This window comes from Mustela putorius, unplaced genomic scaffold (assembly GCF_011764305.1).
Source record: "Mustela putorius furo isolate JIRA1106 unplaced genomic scaffold, ASM1176430v1.1 tig00003845_pilon_pilon_pilon, whole genome shotgun sequence".
Lineage (NCBI taxonomy): Eukaryota > Metazoa > Chordata > Mammalia > Carnivora > Mustelidae > Mustela > Mustela putorius.
Window position 1 is genome coordinate 35,025,708 of NW_025421998.1, and position 27,217 is coordinate 35,052,924.

At 37.6% G+C, this 27,217-nt stretch overlaps 2 protein-coding genes across 2 annotated transcripts in view; one reads left to right on the forward strand and one right to left on the reverse strand.

Moving 5' to 3' along the window:
• Positions 1-607: 607 nt before the first annotated feature.
• Positions 608-7,204, reverse strand: MTERF1 (mitochondrial transcription termination factor 1). Its single transcript, XM_004776457.3, has 3 exons — positions 7,132-7,204; positions 6,524-6,585; positions 608-1,907 (listed from the first exon to the last, which is right to left on the reverse strand). The coding sequence occupies exons 2-3, from the start codon at positions 6,553-6,555 to the stop codon at positions 740-742; spliced, it is 1,200 nt and encodes a 399-aa protein (XP_004776514.3). The 5' UTR covers positions 6,556-6,585; positions 7,132-7,204; the 3' UTR covers positions 608-739.
• Positions 7,205-7,319: 115 nt separating this feature from the next.
• The window catches only part of AKAP9 (A-kinase anchoring protein 9), a 194,641-nt gene continuing 174,743 nt past the window's right edge, over positions 7,320-27,217 (forward strand). The window contains exons 1-2 of the mRNA XM_013047838.2: positions 7,320-7,456; positions 8,458-8,580. The gene's annotated coding sequence lies outside the window, so the exon portion shown is untranslated. The remainder of the gene's footprint in view (positions 7,457-8,457; positions 8,581-27,217) is intronic.

The window sequence follows — 27,217 nt, forward strand, 5'->3', positions numbered from 1 at the left end:
TCGGGCTCTCTGCTCGGCAGGGAGCCTGCTTCCTTCTCTCTCTCTCTGCCTGCCTCTCAGTGTACTTGTAATTTCTCTCTGTCAAATAAATAAATAAAATCTAAAAAAAAAAAAAAAAAAAAAGGTAGCTGGGAAGATGATACTAGAGCATAATGACCATGAGTTTTTATGAACCTTTAAAATAAAATATCCAAAGAATCATTATGTATGTATATACGGTTAAGAAACCAGGGGCGCCTGGGTGGCTTAGTGGGTTAAGCTGCTGCCTTCTGCTCAGGTCATGATCTCAGGGTCCTGGGATCGAGTCCTGCATCGGGCTCTCTGCTCAGCAGGGAGTCTGCTTCCCTCTCTCTCTCTCTCTCTGCCTGCCTCCCCATCTACTTGTGATTTCTCTCTGTCAAATAAATAAATAAAATCTTTTAAAAAAAAGAAAGAAAGAAAGAAACCAAAGCTTTCCTTTTAGAAAGGCTCAAATTCAAATGAAGTATCACTATATTGTTAAGACTGATAATTTTTATTTTTATTTTTTTTAAAGATTTTATTTATTTATTTGACAAAGAGAGATCACAAGTAGGCAGAGTGAGAGGGGGAAGCAGGCCCACCGCTGAGCAGAGAGCCCAATGTGAGGCTCAATCCCAGGACCCTGGGATCATGGCCCGAGCTGAAGGCAGAGGCTTTAATCCACTGAGCTACCCAGGCGCCCCAAGACTGACACTTTTTAATTTTCCAGAACAATGTTCTATTCAATGTTTAACTTTTTCAGTTTAGCTTTATATCTTTTTTGACTCCAAGATAACAGAGCGATGTTTGATGTACTTAAGTTATAGCCAGCATTTACCAATTCTTTGATTCGACTTTTTAAAGTATTTATGCTTGAATCCAAAATCCGAGGATTTTCAATTATTTGTGATATGCTGAGTTTTTCTTCTATGAGGCAGTCTAATTTATCGTTGAATTTTTTCTCTCCCAAGAAGATAACATCTGGATAGCGTAAGATAAACTTGTGTATCTCTTCTTCAGTACACCCAAGAAAAAGCAGCTTCTCTTTGATATTTGTGTAGTTTCTATTGACATAGTCATTGGAAAGGTCTAGAATTTTAGCTCCTGGACCACAGAGCAGAACAAGCAGCTTCTCATTGTTCAAGCTGAAAGTTGACTGTAAAAATTCAATGTTAGTTTTTACCCGTTTGGTACTCTGAATTAAGATGAAAGGGTTTTTTAAAATTATCTTCCTAACAAAATCTCTGGGCTTATTGTAACCCAAAGACAAAGAGACTTCTTGCAAAAACTCAATCATCTGTTTATTCAGATCTAGACTGTTTGAGAAGGTACGTGGGGCATTGGTCAATAATCGAGAAAGGCATTTATGGGTCAATCCAACTGAATAGAAGAACTTTATATTATTCTCTAAGTTTAGGTTATTACTAGATCGAAAAAAAGATTCCGGAGAACGTTCCAAAATATTTATAATTTCAAGGTCTGATGTCATAATTTTTCTCCACAGATCCCACCGTTCTGAAAGACTTTCAGGTGTGCGTGTTATGGCTCGTGGATATCTTGATATAACGCTAGCAATCACTTCTTTGCTAGCTCCTTTGGACAGAAGGAACATCTTCAGCTCTTGCTCTTTAGTTCCCGTCCTATTAAAAACTCCAGGCTGTCGTTTTTTCGCCATGTCAACATCAACTCCCATTGTAAGTAAGTTATTCAGTAATTTTTCATTCTCCAAAGACTCACTGTTGTCATTACCACACTTCACACTAAAAAGTCTAAATGAAACTGATTTAAGGAGGATTTCTGCTGAAAATCGGATCATCCAACATCTTGAACCAAAGAGAAAGTTACTTCTCATACACAGTAAGTTTCTTGGTGGTATAATGGTCAGGTATCCCAAATCTTTTGGAATGCTGTGTAAAACAACATACATAATATTATGCAAATGCTTATGTTAAACAGCTAAAAAGCCATATTAAGGTCCTGTAAGCATCATGGCCATTTCTATGAGAAAGTATGTATAGCTCCAGCTCTCTTGTGCTGCAGTAACAATTCAGCCACTGCACTCCCACTCTCCAGTTTACGCCTTCTGATTATCTGTGGGCCTGGGGCTGCTTCCATTCTTAATGTGAAGAAAAGCAATATAAGCATCATCACTGTCCTCCAACTATTCCTGCCTTTATTTTGCTCTTTATATTTGGACTTGCCTGTTTGCTACCAAAACCAGTTGCCCCTCCCTACCTCTGCTTTATCCTCCTAGTTTTCAAAGCTTTGGCTTATTCCTATTAACTAATGCTTTCAATTCTGCCTTGTCTTCCAACTTCCCGATCTTTGGCCTTGCTTCCACCCACAGATACCAGACTACTTTGCCCCTGTTCCCTCTTCCTGGTTCCTCAAACTCTAAATATAGCCTTTAAAATCAACACTCCAGACTATCTAATTTCCACCTTAAACACCTTTTTCTAGACTCATGGTTCTCTTTAAACCCATGCTATCATTAGTCTTAATTCTTAGCTTTATATAGACCTCTGGTCGACAGTTCCGATCTCAATCTCCACGTCCTTCAGTTTACCCTCTTGTCCCCTGGGTTGTAACCAACTACTCCAAACCAATTTTTATCTTCAAAATGATTTAGCTGCACTTTTTAATCTACATAGTAGAACTGTGCTGAGAGCCCATAAACTTTGAGAAGTTACTTTTACCATCCTCTACTACCCTTTCACATTATAAAAGATGAACCCAGGGCTCTCTGCATCTGTATCAGAACACATAACTCCAGGTAAGTGACTAAAACCTCAACAACTCATTTTCCTAATCACTTAGAAATGGGGTATAAAATGTATGAATTTATATATGATAATATCCATAGGTACCTACTAAAACAAGTATGTGCATTTATAGGAAATACTTTATCAGGAAAGCAACAGAAAAATTTTCATCTGTTACTCAATTTGTCAGATGATTTGTGTTCTTAAGCTAACTGTGGTCTGAGTCATAAAACAACTTATATATTTTTTAATTGTACTTCTTCCTTTTTGACTATATAGCTGTGACAAACTTAGCTCTTAATTTCTAATTACTAACAACAGGCTCTTATCACTTAAAGGACACACCTCCCCTCTCATCTCCTAATTAAACGTAAAATAGGGGCATCTGGGTGGCTTAATCAGTTAAGTGTCTGCCTTTGGCTCCGGTCATGGTCCCAGGGTCTGCGACCGAGCCCCACATCATCGGGCTCCCTGCTTAGCGGCAAGCCTGCTTCTCCCTGTGCCTGCCGCTCTCCCTGCTTGTGCTCTCTCTCTGTCAAATAAATGAATAAAATCTTTAAAAATAAAAAAAAATAAAAAATAGAAATAGATGGTTCCAACTCAACACTAATATCTCTGGGTTTGAGATACTGTTTTTAAGATTGGTATTAAATAAAGCCTCTCTGTGTCTGCCCTTTTAATTACACTATTTTTTTTAAGATTTTATTTTTAAGTAATCTTTATACCCAAGTGGGTCTCAAACTCACAACCCCCAGATCAAGAGTCGCACGCTGCACTGAATGAACCAGCCACCCATCCCTCAGTTGTATCAATGTAACAAGAACTTCAGAGTATGCTTAGAGGCAGGGAACTCCCTGATATCTCAGGCAATCTACAGATCTTCAAAGAATTAGAAAAAGATTCCCAAACTATAGAATCAAGTAACATTCAAACAAAAATTCAAGACCCTCACAAAATAAACATCAAACAGCGGCACATTTTAGACTGCCCTATACTGAGTTCGCTATATTATCTCTATAATAACACATACTACTCTTTTAACTACATATTCTTCCAGAAATGCATGAATTTAGAATTTTAAAAACAAGATCTTCATTCTGACTAAAAAATGAAGGCTCTACTTGTACAGCTCAACATCTGTTCTCGCTTCCAGATGTGCAAGGGTGACCTCTACTGGATAATGGTACAGAACACTGACAGTGGTAGGTAAGACCTGTGCTTTGGGAAGAGGGGTGAAAGATGATCCAATGAGATATAGGAAGCAAGCTGTGAAACTCCAATTTATATCTGTCTTAGCCTTTTAAAAATTCCATTTTAGGGACGCCTGGGTGGCTCAGTTGGTTGAGCAGCTGCCTTCGGCTCAGGTCATGATCCCAGCGTCCTGGGATCGAGTCCCATATCGGGCTCCTTGCTCCGCAGGGAGCCTGCTTCTCCGTCTGACTCTGCCTTCCACTCTGTCTGCCTGTGCTCGCTCTCGCTCACTCTCTCTGACAAATAAATAAAAACTTAAAAAAAAAAAAAAAAAAAAAAAAAAAATTCCATTTTATATGTTTTATATATACAACGTAATAGTACTGTAAAACATGTATATAATTAGTAAATATACATACGTTGGAAGTACATGTATAAAACCTATTTTACTGAGAATGTACACAATCAAAAGTCTAAAGACAACTACTCTAGACAACAAACTCTTGAAATGACTGACAGGCTGAGCATGCCACAGAAAGTTCAAAATGAACTGTATTAACAGACTAATAGTGAAAATATATGCCCGATTTCTTAACAAAGGAGTCATAAAATCTATTAAGGTTTCTCCTGAATCTATGTCTTGTGAATAAGTCACTCTCTGCAGAAATATCTTTCACATGAATTAACATGTCTAAAACCAAACTGAATATCTTTCCTGGCCCCCAAACTAGCCCTCTTCTGTTAGTGGAACCACTACCACTAACCTAATAGTCACTCATGATAAAAATCTAAAAGTGATTATTTTCTTCTTCTTCCTCAATCCCAGTCATCGAATCATGTAAGTTCAGCTTCTTCAGCATCTTCAATAGTACCTCTCATCTTCGCTGTTCTCCCTCACCCAGGCTGTAACAGCCACCTAACCTGCTGCTTCTCTAACACCAGTCACGCAAAACTGCCACCATAGGATACCTTAGAAACTAAGAAGTGATTACATCCCTTACTCCCTGATTGAAGGCCTTTGTAGCTCTTCCTAGAAAGCAAAATCTTCACAAACATCTTCAAAACTCTCACCACATCATTCCAACTACCTTCCTAGCTCTCTGTTCTATTCTACAACCTCACAACCAGGTATTATTGTCTCTCAGACCTCAAATTCTAAACATTCTTGACCATTTTTGTCTCCTTGCCTTTGGGGAAGCTTTTCTTTCAAAAAGGCCCATCCTCCCATATCTATCCATAGTTCAAGGTCTCATTCAAATAATACCTGCCCACGAGAATATTTAACTTAACAAATACTGCTGAAGTGAATCATTTGTTTTGTAACTTATTACTAAAGAATCTAAAATGTACGGGTGCCAGGGGGGCTTGGTCAGTTAAGCATCTGCCTTTGGCTCAGGTCATGATCCCAGGTTCCTGGGATCAAGCCCTGCCATTAGGTTCTCTGCTCAGTGGGAAGTCTGCTTCTGATCAAGCCCTGTGTAGGGCTCCTGCTCAGTGGGAAGTCTGCTTCTCACTCTCCCTCTGCCCCTGCCCCCACCTTGTGCTCTTTCTCTCTTACTGTTTGTGAGCATGTGAGGAAATGCAGAAAATTCTCAAATACCCCAGCTGGGGATTTGGCACCATCCACCATATTCTTTAACCCAGCATTTTCACGTCTTTAAGTTATCCAAAGAAATAAAAGGACAATACACATTTCTTATTAAAAAGGGTGACTATCTTGAATATTTGCTTTGGCAGAAAAGAAACCCACCAACAGAAAGATTCATAAATTGTGATATATCTATGTAACATAATACTGTACAACCTGATTTCTTTATAAAGAGGCATAACTAACACAATGGAAAGATATCCAAGATATTCTAAGTGGCAAATCACATAACCGTACAGATAAAATAGTTATCACTTATATAAAGAGGGGGCATTAATGTATACAAAGAGGTTAAAAAGGTAGTAAGAGTTATCTCTGAGAGATTAATGGGGGCTATGTACTGTTCCTGAAATACTGTGACACTATTTAATAAATCTTATTTTGCAACCAGATAAATTAAGAACAAATTAAATTGGCTTAGGGGTGCAGAAAGTACTGGGAAATATGGTACCTTTATCAGTTTTTCAGTTTTCAATACAAAAAAAGTTAAACCTGAAAAATACTGTTTTACTTTTAGCACCTGATCCACATTCAAAACACTCCGGTAACATCTAGCATGGTAATAAATACATGGGCAGCCTAATGCAAAAAGTTATCAACTGTCTCAAACTACAAATTTAAAAAATAAGTAATATTCCAAAATTTATTTCAGTTTGTCTCTCAATTCGCTCTTTAATTAACTAAAGCCATTATTCCAAGGACTAAAGTACAAAATTAACAAATACAATGAAAACCTCTGTACTCAAAACTTGTAAGGCCTAAGGAATAAAGGAGGATTTCCTTGTTCTCTGCTGCACAATTCGCTTGATAAAGAAACTTTAATGGAGATGGCTAAACTCTGCCCAGGGGACTATATTCCAGTTGGGTCTTCTTTTGATAACACAAGGGAAGTTTGGAGATCTTACAGCAATCCATTTCTCACCTAATTTGTCTGAAAGAGAGAGGTCGTTGCATTTCTCCTGAAGAGCTGGAAAAGAGTTGTCCCTAAAAATGGAAAAAAAAAAAAAAAAAAAAAAAAAAAAAAAAAAAGGTGGGGGGGAGGACACAATATCGTCAGCACTTCGTGATACAGACTAAAGAAATCGATCCCAGCTAACACTGCATAACGTTCTTGTGAGAAGCGTCACCTCTCATGTACTAAGCATCTCTCAGAGGTACCGAAAGGAAAACAGCAAGAACACGCCCCTAAGTATTAATGGGAAAAGGCAGCGTAGTCACGCACTTGATTTGTAAAACCAGAGCTAAGTGCTTCCCATATTTTGTCTTACTTGAACCCCACAACTTAAAAGGCAGGGGTTACTCCTAAAATTAGAAAATCGGGGAAAGGCCGAGCTCTGTGACAAGTTTCTATTAGTTCACTGAAGCTAATACAGATATTCCACGGGTTCCATTACTTGGGTTCTCCCCATCCTTCTTCCTCCCCCAAACCGACTCGCCAAGGCGCTGCGTGGGAAGAGAACTCCACCAAACAACAAAATCACCCAGACCCACTTCTACAAAGAAAAAGCACAAGCGCAACGAGCCACAGACCTCAACCCACACTGTATTAATAGTCCAGAGATGCCTTTACCTCCTCCTCTACGGCCTGGGGCGGGACCGAGAGGCGGAAATGAACAAGACTCACTTCCGGTCGCGTACAGGTGACGTAGCCTTCTTTGCGCCCCCCGGCGGCCGCGCGACAGTCCTCTACAAGCCGGACCGGAAGATCCCAGCAGGGGGCAGCAAGAGACCATGGTGAACGCTGGGAACGGGTCTGCTGGGGCTGGGTTTGGAGCAAGGCAGGACTCGGGGCTTTGACGCAGGGATCTGGGGCGGAGGATGGCTGCGGAGGTCCCTTGCCCGGTGGCAACGTGCGGTAGGAAAGTTGCTATTATATACAAGAATTTTGCAGCCTGATAGGGTAATAATGCTTATTAATATGGTTAACATGCCAGTAAACTCCTCGGCGTTTGGTGTCGGAAGACTCTTCTAAAGAGTCCCAAATTCTCTTTCTTGAGCTACTGGGGAAATCCTGGAGTGTGGCTGCTAGTCCGATTTCAGCTTTTAGCATTCAGGCTAGGAAGCAATTCTGATAAACTTCGATTTAACTGCTTGCAGCATGAATTACTTATGCCCCTGAAGTTGTGACGAGCCTAGGCTATTTAAAGTTTCAACAGAAACTTAATCTCCACAGCAGAAGCATTTTTGTCACCCTTGAAGGCGTCATTTATTTAAACTTTCCTGGTCCTGTCCGTCTCACTTGACTGGAGGGGGTAGCAATGGAGATTAAACTTCAAAGCAATTCCGTTACCTCCAAAAGAAAGATTATACATAAATTAATGAAATAACCACCAAGCTGCCAGGTTATCTTCTGGAGCAAGTGATTTGGTCTTTAGAAGAACAAAAAGTGGTGGAGAGGTTGATCCTGAATTCTACTGCAAGGAAGAATTTCCTGCTTTACCCTACTCCATGTAGGAGCATATGACAAATTTTTCTTTATCTCATTTCTGCACCGATTAATGTTTTCTCTTAGCTCTGTCCCTTAGACTACGAGCTAGCTGGTATATTGTCACTTTGTTTTGAATTAATGTTCTGTTTTATTGGCCTATAAGGGTAAAGAGTTACCTTTAAATTTACAATAATCAGTCTTTCTGTTGAGTGAAATTACTCACTGCTGTCCCTCCAGGTAAAATGTAGTCCTGAAATGTTAGAAATGGTCTTTATGTGAATTTCTAAAATCTATTTCTGCATGGAAGGAGCTCCTATATCTGAGTTTGAATTTACTGTTATATTTAAATATATAAACTTACATGCATAAATATATAAATATTTATAAGCTACATTATAATCAACATAAAACAATAAAATCTATTTTAGGAATCATTGAACTTCAGACTGGAGAAGACCTTTGAGATTGTGAATCCCTCATTATGAATGAGACATTGAAACCCTTACATTAGAAGTCAGCAAGAGAATACATATGCTGTATCTCCTTAACCAGTAAGTCTTCTGTGATTTATACCACATGCACTCACATAGATTATCAAAGGTTAGTTCAGACTTTCTTAGGTGACATCACTTAAGTTTGTTTTTTAGGTAAGTGTAGGTAAAGGAGATTGGTTCTTGTGAAAATAAGTGCCATATTTCCTATCCAAATTTTCTGATTACAAATAAATTTTAAATGCCTATTATAAAACACTCAGAAGAATAGCAACAAAGGTATAATGATGGTTAGGTTAACATGGTGAATTAGCAATTTTTTCCTTCTCCTCTTTGTGCAAAGAGGTTTAATAGTTAATGATTTGTATTATGTCATTACCACCAGTAAGGCAGTGACTACTACCTCATTGTCATTAGTGTATTATAGTATAACCTATATATACCTTGCCTGTATTTTGTTCATTGTTTCAGTGAATATTTATGAAACACCTGTACATTCCAGGCCTCGTTTTTAGGATTAGGGGGTGTAGTGGGGAAAAAGCCACAGCCCCTGCCCTCCTTGACCTTATTTCCAGTGATAGGTCCCACTCAGCTTGAGTATCTGCTGCTCTGCATAGACATCTTACATCCCCAAGACCATAGCTGATCCATGCTCTACTAAGCTGATGTAATTAAGAAGTATGGTTGGAAACACTGGAGGGCTGTGTGTGGTAGAAGACCAGAGGCAGGGAGTAAGCAATGATGATGAAACAGAAAAGAAAAGGGATATGTAGTTGCAACATGGTGGAGGGAAGTTTTTCCTACTGTCACCCACTTGGTCTTTGGGCTCTCTAAACAATAGGAATTGATTAGAGGCCAAAAGGGAGTTCCAGGCAAGGCTTTTATTGGGGCTTATTCTGGAGCACAAGGGAGATAGCACAAAGGAAAGAGTACTTCAGACTCAATCCCCTAACATAGGCCAGGGAAAGTTTTTAAGGGGACTAAGAAGAGAAAGGAGTGGTGTTGAGACATATAGAGTTTGGGATTTATTGGTGCCTACACACTTAAATTTTTTGCTCCTTCAATGTTGCAAGTCCATTTAGCATGTTAAATCTCTACTCATGTGCCTGGTTTTTAGTATTATAATGAAGGGTATAGTTGGTGAAAAGCCAGGGCCAGGGTTCCACCTGGGTACAGACTAGTTTGGTTCAGACTTAACCTGTCTTTGTAGTTCAGTCTCTTCTTGAGGTAATCATCCTGCTTCCACATTCCTGCAAGATATGCTGCTCAAGGTGCATAAAGTTTCAGCTGTCCAGGAAGGCTAGATTTCACAGTCAGGATTGAGGAGACCCAAGTCCAATCCGGGCCATGTCTCACTAGAAGCTGTTCTAAATTTGTCATCTTTCAAAGTTTTTTATAAAATATAAAGTAACTCAGGGGTTTTTTTAAGATTTTATTTATTTATCAATGAGAGAGAGGGGAAGAGAGCGAGCACAGGCAGACAGAATGGCAGGCAGAGACAGAGGGAGAAGCAGGCTCCCTGCCGAGCAAGGAGCCCAATGTGGGACTCAATCCCAGGACGCTGAGATCATGACCTGAGCCGAAGGCAGCTGCTTAACCAACTGAGCCACCCAGGCATCCCAGTAATTCAGTTTTTAAGTTAAATTTGTTTTCTTACATATCTATGTTACAGTTCTCTTTTCTGAAACCATGAAAATATTAGATGGCATATGCATTTTTAAATGACTTTACTTGAGAAAAGAAAAAGTTGCCAAGTCTGTATTGGAGCATCTTCTCGTTCTTCTTTTCATCCAAAAGCCTTAGCGGGGGAAAGTGAGGACTCTGGTACCCTCCCTCCCCAAGTGGGTCTTAAGACACTGGTGGGCAGTGAGCTGAAAGTCACGTCGGAGTGCAAAATCTGTGCTATATTCAGAAGCACCACTGACATTTTATAAATATGGTTTTTGTTTTTACTGTATCAAAAGTGCCTGCCTGACCCCCTCTGCCCAGGAAGTATCCTTAGTTTTTCATGCAAATAGACTTTTGGCACACCCCAGCCCCTTGGTTGACCACTCATGTTTGAATCTCAGCAGACCCAATTAAGGTCAGAAAGGAAGTAGCCCTCTGGTTCCCCACCCTCCACCCACTACAGCAGTACCCAGACTCCTGGACTCAATAGACAAATGCAACCCCCACGCACAGCAGCTTCCTAGACAGATCTACCAGCTTCCTACCAGCGTAGTTTGAAGGCCCTCAGAGGAACATCATGTCTCCTCCCATTCTCTTGTCTGACTATGCCAGGGACACATCCTCCCTGCTTTAAGTTCTGCCAAAGTAAACCATACCACCTGAAAACATTAGTGAGCAAAGTGAACTTCGCTGCAGGTTTTGTCATGGAGGTGCCATACCACATTACACAGAAAAATAGCTATCAGATCTCATTAGAACCAGTGGCTCACATTTTCTTCCTTTTGGATTGTCCTTCTGACTTCAAACTCCTCTCCGCATTATTTTGCCTAAATTCAGAGGTGCTCCAGCCCTAGTCCCATTGACACACCCAAACCCAGCATGAAGCTCAGCAAAATAAAGTCCCATGTAGGTAACAGGTCCCACTCTTCTCAGTAGTGGGGGTTCAAAATGGCAGATAATATTAAATAATGCTAAAAATAGTTAACATTTAGTGAATATTTTTTTTGCGTAAAGTACTGTCATCCCTGCAAGGCATATTTTATTATTCTCATTTTATAGTTGAGAAAAAGGAAGAATGAAGAGGTTAAATAAATAAATATCACACAGTCGAAAAGTAGGGACCAGAATTCCAACCCAGGCACTTTGAATCAGGAACCTGGGCCCTTAATGATTAAACTCCACTAATGTTTATAGCACCTAACACAGTGCCTTCCCTAATAAGGACATCAAGGTGTTGGTTGGATTCAATTTACTTGTATTTCTAAGGTCATCAGAAATATTCAGTTTCTTATGTTTCTTTCCAGCTGAAGACATTAATTTTTGTTTATGAAATACCAAATATCCACTGTAAGAAAAAAACACATTATGTTAAAGCAAAAATTATGAGTATATTTCAACTTTTTGCTAGTTTTATTTTTCTTAGCTTTATTGAGGTATGATTGGCAAATAAAAGCTGTGTAATATTTAAATTGTACAATATGATGATTTGATATATTTATATATTGTGAAATGATTACCACAGGTGATTACAAACAAATTAACACACCCATAATTTCACATAGTTACCATTATTTTATGGCGTTGGTGTGCAAGAATACTTAAGATCTATTCTCTGCAAATTTCAAATATACAATACAGTATTAACTATAGTGGCCGTGCTATACATTCATCCTTATGGATATCTAAAGCTTTCTGTTTGTACTGGTATTAAGTGAATGAATGAACTGACTGATTTACTGACTATGCACTCAGCTTCCTCATCTGAAAATTTGTTCAGTTTGTCATTTAATATTTATGCATAGAGAAACAGTGAAGGATTAGAAACACCCGTTGCCTTTAACAGGTGTGTGGAGATATTCACAGTCCAAGAGAGAAGTGTTGAACCAGATAATATTCAAGGTCCCTTCCAGCTCTAAAATTCTGTGATTCTGTTGAGTGGGAGGTTTGCCCTCCTTGTGCAGAGGTGGTGGATTGCTGTCGTTGTCGAGACATTGGGAAGCGGAGATGGAGGGAGTGCTCGTCAAATGATCGCTGAGGAGAGAATTTCAGGCTGCCCCTGAACCAAATAACAAGGAACAGGAAGCCTTGCCTACTGCCCACTGACCTTCTTCACTGCACCTCTAACTCCACTACCTGCTCGGATATCTGGTGTCCTGCTGCCCTCTGAGTCCTCCAAATCCCGTTTTGACACTGGTTAAGCTGACTGAACATGCGTGTTCCCTACTCAAAGCTGCCTATAGAGCTTCCCTCTTCCCTTTTCCCCAGGAGCTGGACACTTAATCTTTTCACTCTGTCACTCTCATATCCTGCTGTTTTCAGCCTAGCTGCACATTAACCCATTAACCCGGGCGCTCTTTACATATGCTAAAGCCCAACACTCCACCTCTGGGGATTCTGATTTAATTGGTTTGACGTGAGGCCCAGATACTGGTCTAGTTTTTTGTTTTTGTTTTCTAAATCCACAGTAGATGAGGGTTGCCTGGGTGCCTCAGGTCATGATCCCAGAGTCCTGGGATCAAGTCCCACATCAGGCTCCTTGCTCAGCGGGGAGCCTGATTCTCCCCTTGCCTCTGCCTGTTGGAAGTTCCCCCTACAGTTCTCTCTCTCTGTCTGACAAAAAAAATTATTAAAATCTTTTTTTAAAAATCCTCAGCAGATGATTCTAATGTAGAGCCAGAATTGATCATTCTGATTGATACTATACTTCAGACGCTGGAGTTACTCAATTGTCCTTTGCTAGTTAAAGCCCCACTTTGGATTCTGGGACCAGGGAAAACTAAGGCTAGCAGCTCAGCAGCTCAGGGCTTAATCCCACTGTGGCCTGGACTCCCAGTTCCAGCAATTAAAGGCTCTTGTTATTCCTTATGATTAAACTCCTGCCCCAGAGGAATAGGGAGAGTAAAAGAAGGCGAAACAGTTGCTGGGGAGGCAAAACAGCAGGTGTTTACTCTAATGCGCTCCCAGTCCTTCTGCCCCTCCCACCATTCCCTGCTTAAACCTCAGTAACGAAGTCGTCCTGAGTCAAGAGTGCCTCTTTGGTGACAGGCATAAATAGGAAATCATCTGACCTAACATCTCTGAGCCATACGTATGTCAACCTACATGTTTCTCTTTATTTGACTACATACACCTCTGTTGGTGATACCTTAGTAATCTCTTTCCCAGAGACATTTTGTCTTTAATCTCCTTTCCTTTCTTCTCCCTCTTTTAACTTGCATTTGGCTAATTCTAGAGTCTTCTCCTCTCTCTTTATCCATTTTTACAAACCTCCCTCATGCCTAAGCATAAGACTAATACCAGAGTAAAGGGAAGGCATTTTTTAAAGTACAGTTTTGATGTGAAAAGGAAAACAACCTCTAGAGTTCATGAAAGTGCTAATAAAACTCTTCACAATTCCCACAAAAATCTATACTTTCTTCATTGTCTTCTAATAAAAACTTTTATTCAAAAACCAACATTCAACGTAAAAGTTATTTATTTATTTTTTTAGAGAGAGAGAGAGAGGTGGCGGAAGGGCAAGGGGAGATGTAGGGAGAGAATGTTAAGCAGGCTTCATGCCCAGCATGGAATCTGATGTGGGGCTCAATCTCAGGACCCTGAGAGCATAACTTGAGCCGAAATCAAGAGTCACACATTTAGCCAACTGAGCCATCGAGGTGCCCCATCATAAATGCTATTTTTAATCAGTTTGTTGTTTCTACTTTGATAGTTGTTTTGCAATTTTTTAAAAAAGATTTTATTTATTTATTTGACAGAGATCACAAGTTGGCAGAGAGAAAGGGGGAAGAAGGCTCCCCACTGAGCAGAGAGTCTGATGTGGGGCCTGATCCCAGGACCCTGAGACCATGACCCGAGCCAAAGGCAGAGGCTTTAACCCATTAAGCCACCCAGGCATCCCTCAAGTTTTGTTTTTTTTTTTTAATCCTACTACTATTTCTTATAACACTTCATTTTGTGGATTACAGTAGTCTCCCCCTTATCCTTAGGGGATATGTTCCAACACCTCCAGTGGATGCCTACAACTGTGGCTGTCCCTGAACGCTTTATATACTATTTTTTTTCCCTATACCTTCTTACCTATGATAAAGTTTAATTTATAAATTAGGCAACAGTAAGTGATTAACATCTATAACTAATAATAAAAGCAGTTATAGCAAAACACATAAAAGTTATGTGAATATGTTCTCTCTCAAAATATCTTTTTTTTTTAAGATTTTATTTATTTATTTGACAGAAAGAGACACAGCAAGAGAGGGAACACAAGCAGGGGAAGTGGGAGACGGAGAAGCAGGCTTCCTGCAGAGCAGGGAGCCCAATGCGGGGCTCGATCCCAGGGCCCTGGGTTCATGACCTGAGCTGAAGGCAGATGCTTAACTGACTGAGCCACCCAGGAACCCCCTCTCAAAATATCTGACTGTACTCACCCTTTTTCTTCTTGTGATGATGTCAGATGATAAAATGCGTACATGAAGAGATGAAGTAAGATGAATGACGTAGGCATGGTGACATAGTGTTTGGCTACTGTTGACTTCCTACTGAATTGTCAGAAGGAGGATCATCTGCTTCCGGACTGTAGTTGACCATAGGAAATTGAAACCACAGATAAGGGGGGCCTACTGTATTCTTAGAAGATTGGCACCACCTATAACATTGTCCTAATTGAAAATTCCACTTGAGTACCAAAGTTTTGAAGCTTTGAGGGGTTCCATTGAGGACTGCATGCAGATATCTAGGTACTCCCTTAACTAAGAAGTCTGCTTTTCCAGTGTCACAGGGGCTATTCTTAAGATTTCCCAAAGGAAAGGAATGAATATGAAGTCAGATTTTAATGACATCCATTTCTTTTGATAACTCTGATGACTTCCCAGCTATCAGTGAGACGGTTGGAGTTACTCTCTTCTTTGGCCCTGGAGAATCTGCTGTATATATTGATTTTCCTAATGTCAAGGACAGTGTCATGACACAGTACCCATTTAATTACTATGGCAATATGGAGAAGCAGTCCTTGTAATGTCTACAACTATTCTCAGAAAAGTGCTTTTACAAATCAAACATATGTCTAATTGAAGATATGTTCTAAAATGTGTTCATATTTCTTGACATTAACTATAAATCTAGGTTTGATTGTTCTCTGTTTTGACCAGGTACTGTGATTCTTTGTGAACATTAGCAAAAGACAAAAAAGGAAAAAAGAGGAAGAGAGAGAATTTTTAAATGTTTTTAAACATATAAAACAAATTTTTTTTTCCTATTACATTGTGAAGTATGTGTTCTGTGTTGCTTGAGAGTATCACAATTATAATTTATGATCTTGATGTATTTTTGGTACATATTTAGATTAGTCATTGTGAGTCAGATATCCTAAGATCATTTAATTAATTACCTGTATTATCTAACCCCTACTTAAGTTTCTTTTCTAGACATATTACTCCTACAGTCTAAATTATTCATCTCACCAAACTTTCTAAGCTGACAAAGCTAGCTGAAGTGCCATTGTGAAAGCAAGTCTCAGCTCAACAAATACTTTTTCTTTTATTAAAAGATAAAAGTAAAGAACTAGAATGTCTAAAAATAGGCACTTGGAGCTTAAAATCTGTCAGACCATATGCTGTACAACTCCAAGATCCAGGAAACAAAGACATCTTTCTCCTGGGGGTATGTATTTTCACTCATTCTAGGGAATCAGGTGCCAGTCCATCTGTATGGCTACATAGTCATTTAAACATCATTAGAAGAGAAACAGATTATTAATTCCTGGGTATGGTGAAGGGAAAATATTAGTCAGTTGGCACTAATCTGATCTGCACGTATTTGTCCTTGTGTTGTGAGAATGCATGTGACAGTGTGATTTTTTTCCCCCAATGTCCTTGAAATTTCTTTTAAGGAAATTGCTTTTATTGTTTCTCTTTCGCAGTCAATGGAATGACCACAAAATATAAGGTTTGAGGCAATCTTTACCTATAAGCAAGATAGCATTTTATAAACTGTTATTTAGACAATCTTTATAATTCTTTTTCTGTATTGAAATTTAACCTTTTTTTTCCCTTGTGGATATGTTATTTTATTGCCTTAAAGTTTAAAAACTTTTAAAACCGAAATAAGTTTTCAAACCTTGCTGCCATTAATATCTAAATATGTTTTACATATGTGCTATACATTCTGTAACATTTAGTATATTTTATATGGTGTAAACTCAACAATCTTCAGAGATTCAATTATAGTCTGACGCTAGAATATTATTCTCAGACTGTGTACATTAGTACATTGAAGCAATGTGGCAGTTACTAAGTTCGGACCACAAACAATTCCAGCCTCCAGAGGGGATTCTTCTCTGCCTTTATAACTGTCAGATCTCCATTCTTTTTAGGTTGCAGAGACCCAACAACATTGGCATACTTACAAAGCCAAACACTTAAAATGTTAAGGGTAAGAGGTTCAACTACTTTCTAATTACTTGGCAATGATTTCACAGGCTAGTTGTAAAGGTAGAAATGTTTATTCTTTGTCAACTAACAAAAGAACTTCAGTCCTCTTCAAGTGATGAAAAGGGAAGGAGGAAATGAAAAGTACTATCAGGCAGTGTATTTCTTCTGGGACATGAGGCTATATTTCTTTCAGTTTTTAGAAGTATTTGTGTGCACATGTATGTATATGTAAAGAAGAGTGTACACACATGATATAAAGATACAAAAGAATATACGCTATAAACCTAAATCTATCTCCTTTCCTCACTTACCCAGTTCCCCTCTCTGGAGGCAAACACTGATTTGGGTAGACTCTTGGAGATTCTTCCAACGATAATTCATGCATTTGCTAACACTCATGTATAAGTCCCCCTTCTCTCTTCCTCTTTCTTCACTCTAAGGGTAGGATACCATATACCTTTCTCTGTTCCTTGAGTTTTCATTCTTAAAGATTATTTCAGGGGCACCTGGGCAGCTCAGTCAGTTAAGCATACAAGTCTTGGCTCAGGTCATGATCTCAGGGTCATGAGATTGAGCCCTGCCTCGGGCTCCATGCTCTGGGCAGAGTGCTGGAGATTCTATCTATCCCTTTTCCTCTTTTTCCCTCTCTGCCCCTCTCCCCACTCAGGTGCATTCTCTCTCTCTCTCAAATAAATAAATAAAATCTTAAAAAAATAGATTGTTCCAAATCAGTATATATAAAAGTCATTATTTGTATACTTTCTGTATAATAATCCACTGTATAGATGTACCATAATTCAACTAAATAGTCTATAATAGCATGTACTGTTTCTCATCATTTACTATTACAAATAGGCTGCAAAAAAATTTTTCATTTGCACATATTTTGTGTTGCACATATGCAAGATTATAGAATAAAAACCTAGGAGTTGAAATTATTGGACCAAAGAGTATGAGCATTTTAAATTTTGACAAATAGAACCAAGATGTCCTCTAAGAACATTGTACCAATTTTCACTCCTAACAGTGATATATAAGAAAGAAGCAATGTTTTAGTTGTTGTTGTTGTTGTTTTTAAGAAGCAATGTTTTTGACTAGGACCCACTTCATACTTATACTTCCAAAGGAATAAAAGCATAATATTTTTTTAACATGTTATAAATGTCAGGAAACTCTAGCATTTGGGAAATAATAAAATGTAAAGTAAGAGATAGCAAGCTGACAGAATATAGTACCCATTTCATAGTTTGTTAATAAGCAGGAAAACTTCACAGACCTGTACCCCTGGGGATAAAAATATATGTTTATAAAAAATAAAAATTAAAAAAAAAAAGAATAAAAAAAAAATTAAAAAAAAATAAGCAGGAAAACTACCATCATGTTACAAGAGAGAATTCTGAATTATATTTTTCAAAACCATGAAAACTGTTAAATCTTTCTATTTTTATGATAGTGCTATTATTAAAAGTAATAGAGTTATTGCCAATAATAATGATAGCAAAAGAGGAAATATTGTATAGATATATAAAACTGTCATGACACATAACACAAATATACAATTGGACCGTGACTTTTTAAAAAATCTGTATTGCAATAGTAGGTATCACAATATTCTAAGACTCAAATTAGCCCTCAAATTTACTAGTGGTTATTCTGGAAATACATCTTAAAATAATTTGGGGGGGGAGCCTTGTTAGATATGTTTGGTTGTGCCATAAAACTTCTTGATCAAAAGGCCAGATACTATTTATTCATAAAATGAAAAAAGTTTTATAAACTTAAAAAATAGTAGAAATGGTACAGAAGAATCTAAGTGCATAGCTTTGGAGTTAAGAGCCTTAAGGAATATGAATATAAAAACTCTTCTCCCTTGGTAAGGTTCCTATGAGTACCAGGTAACTGTTCCATAAAAAGAAGAGTAAGTATGCATTGGCACCAGCTCAGATTGTCACTTCTAAACTTTTGTGATGTAAATAGGTAAAATGTATGAGTTTATGAAGAATTGATGAATTTTATAATTATAGCAATCAGTTGTATAAAATTTCATAACAATATGAATTATAATTTAAGAAATTAGAAATAAAATTCAAGTCCCCTTTATTAAAAAAAGATTCTCAAGAATTCTCAACGATCTTGTTGTCATCCAAAGTTAATTTTGTTATTCAAAATTCATGCTTAACTGAAAGTTAAAACCACTATGTGTTTTTTTCTGATAGTGTTACGGAGGTTGGGCCATACAGTTAAGTGGGCAACCTCATTATTGAAACTCTGATTATAGAAGTGGCCGAACAAGCAGTTTTAAAGACAAAGTTCCACACAGCTGGTTATCCCACTTAAATTGTGTCTAAAAAATACCAAAGAAAACAGTTTGGTCAAACAACTAGTCAAGTCAGTGAAACATAGAATCAGTCAGACCCATCTTCTGGCATCAAGTAAGGAACTGTCACTTGACTAATTATTTCATATTTCACCCAAATATTTATCATGCTGTAATTGTAGCTCTATCCTCAGATGACAGTGAAAAAGATGGAAAAAACCCTTATTTGCAAGAATCCTTTAAAATTAACCTAATTTTATAACTCTTGTCACATTTTTCAACACAACGTATTAGTCACCACTTAGGACTACAATGTAAGATACACGCCACATGACAATAAAGAAGCACTGCTCTTTAAGAAGAATGGACAAAAATGTATTAAACTGATTGTATTTAACACTACATTAAATCTTCTGTCCTGATTTTCTCACAATTGCATTTTCATCATCATCATCGTTACCATCACCATTTCTAGCATCAGAATCATATGTGATACCAAAACATTAAGTAGTTTTAACTATAAAGGGTCAATTCTTTATTCTGTTGTCCTTTTGGCACTGATTTCACTTCTGCAGCTATTTGACATTGGCCATCTGTAAAATGGCCCAGAATTTTACACATTAATATCTTCTCTCAAGATGATACCATGCCATGCAATTCAGAAGTATATAGTGATTTGATTTGTTATCTCTTCAGATAAACACGGCTGCTCATACAAATGTGGGAGTCAACCTCGGGATTTCTAGAATAATGTATTGTACATGTTCCCCAGATGCTGCTACCGTGGTGACAGACTAACTGGTAACATTCTAGACTGCTTTATTATAATAGCTGGTCACATTATTTCTTAAAGCAGAAAATTTATTTTACAAAATGAATGTTGAAAATTAAATGTTTCTCAAGTTATCACCCCTTTTTCTGTGTATCTATGATGCTGTCCCAGCTAACCAGAAGATCTAGACTGATTAATATGCAGTGAATTTCTCATGTGCAGTTTCTGCTACTTTCTTCATCTTTATGTTAGTCTTTTGAAAGTCATTGAATTCAATAATAAACAGGACAGTTAGGCAACCTGACAATCAATATCTGCAGAGCCAACGAAAATCATCCATTGATTGGATTGGACTGGATTGGATTCAGTTATAAAATATCCAGGAAAAAAAGAATGAATTATTTCTTTTTAAATTATGTTTGTTTTTGAAGCAAAGATTACCAAATGAAGAAATTAGCCAGACATGTGATACTTTTATTCACAATTTGCAAAAAGAATCTGAGATAAGATCACAATGGTTTATTTTCTATAAAATAGCTACAAGTAATGAATGCTCTACAAATGAGGAAATTGTGGCTCAGAAGAGTTAGATAACTTGTATACAGTTACACAGTTAGTAAGGTTATGTCAGAGCTGAAATTGCCACCAGATCCAACAACTCTAAATCATATGCTCACTTATTTGTGAGTGAAAGCAAAGGTGTTTCATAGATATACATCTCCAGAGAACAGAACCAGAGGAAACTAATTTAAATCATAACAGGAAGTATTGAAGTTAGTTATAAAGGTATTTTAACAATGAGTATGGGATGGGGAAAGGAGCTTCTAGGGAGTACTAATATTGCATTGGTAGTATTCCAGTTCTTACATTGAGCAGTGAGTTGACTGCTACTCATTATATCACCATATTATATCCCTTGTGCATGTGCTACAATTTTCAGTCAGTATTAAAAAATGTAATAAGGGGGGCCTGGGTGCCTCAATGGGTTAAAGCCTCTGCCTTCGGCTTGGGTCATAATCCCAGAATCCTGAGAACGAGCCCCACATCGAGCTCTCTGCTCAGCAGAGAGCCTGCTTCCCTTCCTCTCTCTCTGCCTGCCTATCTGCCTAATTGTGATCTCTCTCTCTGTGTCAAATAAATAAATATTTTTTTTTAAAAATGTAATAAAAACTTTTTAAAAATTTTTAAAAATGAGATATTGAGGGATGTTGTGAAATTTTTGCCTCAGTATCTTAAAAAATAAAAACAAATATTTTCCCCTGGGTAAACTCCATGTAATTAATGAGTGGGTCCCATGCAGCCCCTCATGGCACATAAAATTCTGACCAAATACTTATCATTACTGTTTTGTTTTATTTCCATGTCAGAACGCAAATGACTCCACTTGGTATTAGAGAAAATCTGCTCCTAAAATAAGATTAGAACAAAATCCCAAGAGGATTAATTCTTCTAGGAAGGTCATTCCGATTCAAGTAGATAATTTTGAATTTGAATTTTAGTACTTGGTTAACTCCTATTAAACCAACACGCACCTTTCCTTGATGTTAAGATACTAGATTGAGTTTTTAAAATAACAAACCATTGTAACGTCGTCACATTAAAGAAGGAACATGTCCATTTTCTCAAAATAGCAGTAGTTTCTTTTTGTTAGCATAAGTGATCTTAATAAAAACAGGCTAATTCACACTTGCTATTCAGTATTACCCTGTTTTCACGGATACCTGATGGACCAACCCATATTGTGGTTTGGTTTTATTTATTTTTATTATAAAAGCAGTCAAGCTTATGGTCATAACAAGTCAGCCCCCAATCCTACCTTTCAGTGGTAACCATTGTCTTTTACCATTTTTAAAATCTTTACACCCAACATGGGGCTCCAATTTACAAACCCCAAGACCAGGAATCACAAGCTCTACTGACTGAGCCAGCCAGGTGCACCTTTTACCTGTTTGTATTTGGTTCTCTTTATTACCTCTGTAACTCTAAATGACATATCTATAATACTATTTCTTCATTTTATGTGAACTTATCAAATTTTAATTCTTTGCTTGTATTGAAATTGCATTTATATAATCTAAAAAGTCAAATAATACTACAAAGCTTAAATGAAGAATAGTAGACTTTGAGGGTCCTTTTTTTTTCTGTCTCGCTGTGTCTCTTAACAGCAAGGCTCACAGGCAACTTCTTTCAACTCTTTTCTCTCTTTCTTTAATTATTTCTATTTATAATTCTAAATAATATGCTTATACTGTTACTTTTATTATTCCATTTTAGATGTTTATATATCACCTTTTTATTATGAAAAATCTGGATTCAGTTCCTATATGTTACTTACCCACATTCCTTATTTTTTAAAAGAAGATTTTTTAAAGATTTTATTTACTTATTTTATTTTTTTAAAAATTTAAAAATTAATTTTTTGTATTTTTTTTAAATTTATTTGACAGAGAGACGGGGAGAGGGGGAACACAGGCAGGGGGAGTGGGAGAGGGAGAAGCAGGCTTCCTGCCAAGCAGAGAGCCCAATGCGAGACTTGATCCCAGGACCCTGGGATCATGACCTGAGCTCTTCAGCAGACGCTTAAGGACTGAACCTCCCAGGCACCCCTGTTTTTCTTTTTCAAGGTTTCTTTGGCTATTCAGGGTCTTTTGTGGTTCCATACAAATTTTAGGGTACGTTGTTCTAGCTCTGTAAAAAATGTCATTGATATTTTAAAAGGAATTGTATTAAATGTGTAGATTGCTTTGGGTAGTATAGACATTTTTTAAAAAATTTATTTGACAGTCAGAGATCACAAGTAGGCAGAGAGGCAAACAGAGAGAGAGGAAGGAAAGCAGGCTCCCTGCTGAGCAGAGAGCCCTATGTGGGGCTCAATCCCAGGACCCTGGGATCATGAACTGAGCCGAAGGCAGAGGCTCTAACCCACTGAGCCACCCAGGTGCCCCTAGTATAGACATTTTAATAATATTTGTTTTTCTAATCCATGAGCCTGGATTGTCTTTCCATTTCTTTGTGTCATCTTCAATTTCTTTCATCAGTATTTTATAGTTTTTAGAGTATAGGTCTTTCACCCATTTTGTTAGGGTTATTTCTAGGTATCTTACTGTTTTTGGTGCAATTATAAATGAGATTGATTCCTTAATTTCTCTTTCTGCTGCTTCATTATTGGTGTATAGAAATGCAACAGATTTCTGTATATTTATTTTGTATCCTGTGACTTTAGTGAATTCGTGTTTTAGTTCTAGCATTTTTTCAGTGGAGTCTTTCAGGTTTACTGTGTATCACGTAGTGAGAGTAGTGAGAATTTTACTTCCTTGCCAGTTTGGATGTTTTTTATTTCTTTTGTTGTCTGATTGCTGTGGCTAGGACTTCCAGTACTATGTTGAATAAAAGTGGTGAGAGTGGACATTCTGGTCTTGTTCCTGACCATAGAGAAAAAGCTCTCAGTTTTTCCCCAGTGAGGATGATATTAACTGCGGGTTTCATATACACCCAATAATGTTGAAGTATGTTCCCTCTAAGTCTACTTTGTTGAGGGTTCTTATCATGAATGGCTGTTGTACTTCATCATTTGCTTTTTCTGTGTCTGTCGAAATGATTATATAGTTCTTATTCTTTCTTTTAGTAATGTGGTATGTCACATTGATTGATTTGTGAATATTATACCACCTTTACAACCTAGGAATAAATCCCACTTGAACATGGTAAAAAAAATTTTTAATGTATTGTTAGATTCAGCTTGCTAGTGTTTTGTTGAGAATTTTTGCATCTATGTTCCTCAGGGATATTGGCCTGTAGTTTTCTTTTGTAGTGGTGTCTTTATGTGGTTTTGCTATCAGGGTAATGCTCAGCCTCATAGAATGAATTTGGAAGCTTTCACTCCTTTTCTATCTTTTGGACTAATTTGAGAAATATAGGTATTAACTCAAGAACTTTGCTTTTTATTCCAAAAAAATTAGATGCCGTTGGATAGTTCTGAGCAGAAATGTGACTGCTCTGACTTTCCTTAAGCTGGGTAAATAATAGCCTGAGGGCAGAGTAGGACAAGCCCTTAGAATGCTATTGCAGTAATTCAGATGAGAAGTAGTAGTGGGTTGGACTAGAGTGGAGTGGTGGTAGCAGAGATATAAAAAATGGTCAAATCCCAGGTCTATTCTAAACATAGAGCGAACAGTATTTGCTGACTTACTAGATGTGGAGTGTGAAAGAGAGGAGTCAAGCATGACTCTAATGTTTTTGACCTGCAAAAATAGAAAAAAGGAGTTGCTCTTAAATGAGTTAGGAAAACCTGTGGGAGGAACATGGAGGGTATATATCAATACTTCAGTTTTGGTCATATTGAATTTGAGATACCAAGTGAAGATAACAAAGAGAGTCTGGAGAAAAGTCCAGGCTGAGATGTAAACATAAAAATCTTCAGTATACTGATGGTATTTAAAGTCATGTGCCTGGATGAGATGACCTAGGGAATGTAGTAGATGCAAAGGTCAAGGACTGAGCATTGAGGCATTCCAACAGTTGGGGGTTGAAGCGATGAAAACGAATTGGTAGAAAATACAGAAAAGGAGCTGTCAGAAAGTTAAGAGGAAAACTACTGAATGTCCTACATCCCTGCAAGTCAAGTGAAGAAGTGTCTCAAAGAAGAGAGCGCGATTGTGTTTGTGTCAAATCTTGCTGATAGATTGAGGAAGATGAGGCCCAATAGTTGATTTTAGACTTGGCATCATGGAGATCATCAGAAACTTCTAGTAGAGAGTTTCAATGACATAATAGAGATGAAAAAAATGATTAGAGTGGGCCCAAGAGAAATAGGCAGAGGAAAACTGGAGATAGTTGGAGTGTTGCTGAATAGAGAAGGAAAAAGATAGAGTAATGGCTGCAGAAGTAAAGTTAAGAGAAGGTTGGTTTTCTACACATACATAGAGAGAAAGAGAGAGACATGTTTGTAGACTAATGAAAAATGATGCTGTAGAGGGAGAAGATTTGATGAGTCAGGAGAGACAGGGGAGAACTCCTGGAGCAATCTCCTTGAGTAGGCAAGGAAGGACAAAAATCTAATGCACAAGAGAAGTTTGCCTTTGCTTGGGATCTCATCAAAACTAATGAGAGAAGGTAGGACAAATGCACATAGGAGGATGATGTGGTGGTATAAGTATGCAGAAGTTCTTTGTTTCCAAAATTTCTCAGCAAAAGAAAGTGAGGTAGTTAGCTGAAAGTGAGGATGCTGGAAGAGGGTTGATGTTCAATAAGAGAGGAAGTGGCATGAAGTAGTCCACAAAAGAATGAATCATGGAAACATATCATGAGTAATGTAGTATTGAGAGCCCAGTAGGGGTTAGTGTCATTAATTTAGAGTGAAACCAGTCAGCATGATTTTTCCTGCAGTCTTATTGGGAAGAGGTGGGTACAAAGAGTGAGCTTAGAGCTGGATTTAGCCAGAGTTGTGGCTTTCTCAAGCAAGGGCAAAGAAGGAAGAAGGGCAAAGGAGATGAGGATACAAGATCTCTTTATTCCCAGAGTTCTGTAATTTCTCAGTGACTGCCCTGTTGGAGTACTTGCATGCATTATGCTAGGCAGTCTGTGGGCTCTTTCAAAGTAGAATGTCATGCACTTTTGTTCTGAGAAGTTCTCTTGTATTTTTTCTTTCATATTTATCTCCTCCACTTTCTCTGTTATCACTTTCTAAAATTCCTACTAGTTGGATGTTAACCTCTTTTCTAATTTTTTCTCATGTGTCTCCTTCTCTGCCTTGTTTGCCAAGAAATTTTCTAGATTAGTTTCCAGCTCTTCCACTGAAAATTTCATTTTCACTATTCTTTTTATTTTCCAAGAGCTTATTCTTAGACATTAAATATTACTTTCTTATAGCCTTCTATTTTTGCCTCATGTACATAAACAATACCCTCTCTTTATCTCTGGGGATATACATTACATGAGCTTAAAAAAAATTTTCCCCTCTTTATACTGTCTCTTCAAAATTTTTTTCACTCTCTACACTCTGTTTTCTCTAAGTTCCTTGTTTACTTTGGCTTCCATTTTAAATGTTAAAAGTTTCACTCAAGTATCTGGTAATTCTTGATTGTCTGTTTTTATGTGAATATGTATTGGCCAGGGCTTGTTGATGAGTGGGCTCCTCCAAATATGATTTGGCAGGGCTATTGAGTTAGAGAGCCTCCAATTACTTTCTCATCTTCTCTTGGGTTTATCCATTTTCTCAGGATTCTTGCAATATCCCATATGGGAGTATATGTCTAGTCTCCAGAATTCTGGAAGCCAAGAAGGGAAGTTGGGGCAGAGAGGTTTGCTAAATCTTGTATCAGTTCGGTGCCTCACTCCTGACCTCAGCTGTTCCTGGTGTCTACAGGTTCAGAACCTCTCTCATTCAGAATTTCTGAATGGGACTTCTGTATCCAGTTCTCCACTTGAGGAGCTGGAAGTGTGTTCTAAAAGTAAAAAGCTGAACAAGCTGAAAAATCAATAATTCTTTGATCCATGAGAGGAGAGGACATAGGGCAAATAACTGCTCCCAAGATTGAAGAGATGGGTAAATACAGGGAAGTCATGCCTAGAACAAAGACTCAGGGATGGAACTGGGTGAGGGAACCAGTGCTGAGGTGGGGAAAGCTGAATTGTAATTGACGAATTGCTGGAGATTCAGGGTTGACAAGTATGGGAGTAAATAACTTGGGTGTTTATGTGAAGTAGATAATTGAGGCTTAACCACTAAATATATTCATCTTATATTCATCATATAAGAAATTAAAAATAATTTCACAGAACAGCAGTTCTTTATTTCATCTCTTCATATTCTCCAACCCTGCAGAAAATGAATAGCAGGTTGTAAATGTTATTTCTGTTTTCTGAGATTGGTGAAGTTTAGCATGATAGTAAGGCTTCGTGACTTGATCAAGAAGTATAATCAGGTGAACTGTTTTTATGAGGATTTTCCAGATGTGTTCAACAACTGGGTGGGTGAAGGGGAGTTGCTATTCTCTATTTGATTTTTTAAAATATTTTCTCAAAAGTCTGTTTTTTTTTCCTTATTGGGATGAAAGTTTATTTAATGTTTTGAAACCACTGACCAGTTTTAATGAATGATTTTGCAATTATGCCACTACTGCATTTTAAAGGTTACAAAGATGAAATTGCAAAACTAAAAATATTCTAGTTACCCTTAGATAGAAAGTTTCCCTGTAGTCTTTACGTATCATTATCTTTTCAATTCTTTGAGATGTAATTATTCTTCTTAACAGATTATAACTGATCATTATTTTAATATCTTATATGAAGTTTACCATCATTTAAATGTTAAATGAGGACAGATTATGGAATGTGTCAGAATTGCATGTGGTCTACAACAACTAAGATTAATAGCTACGATGTCTTTCTTTAGTTCAAAGAATGATTGCCTTTTAATTTTTAGAAGGAAATCAGTTTTTAAATTTATAGTTATAAGAATACCCTAATGATACCAGAAATTGTCACGGTCCTTTCCATATATTAGGGAAAAAATAA

Excerpts from the sequence above, each read along its gene's own strand:
- MTERF1 (XM_004776457.3), bottom strand. The coding sequence starts at position 6,555 with ATGCAACGACCTCTCTCTTTCAGACAAATTAG. Across the intron at positions 1,908-6,523 it reads CTCTCTTTCAGACAAATTAG|CATTCCAAAAGATTTGGGAT; the intron begins GTGAGAAATGGA and ends TGTTTTACACAG.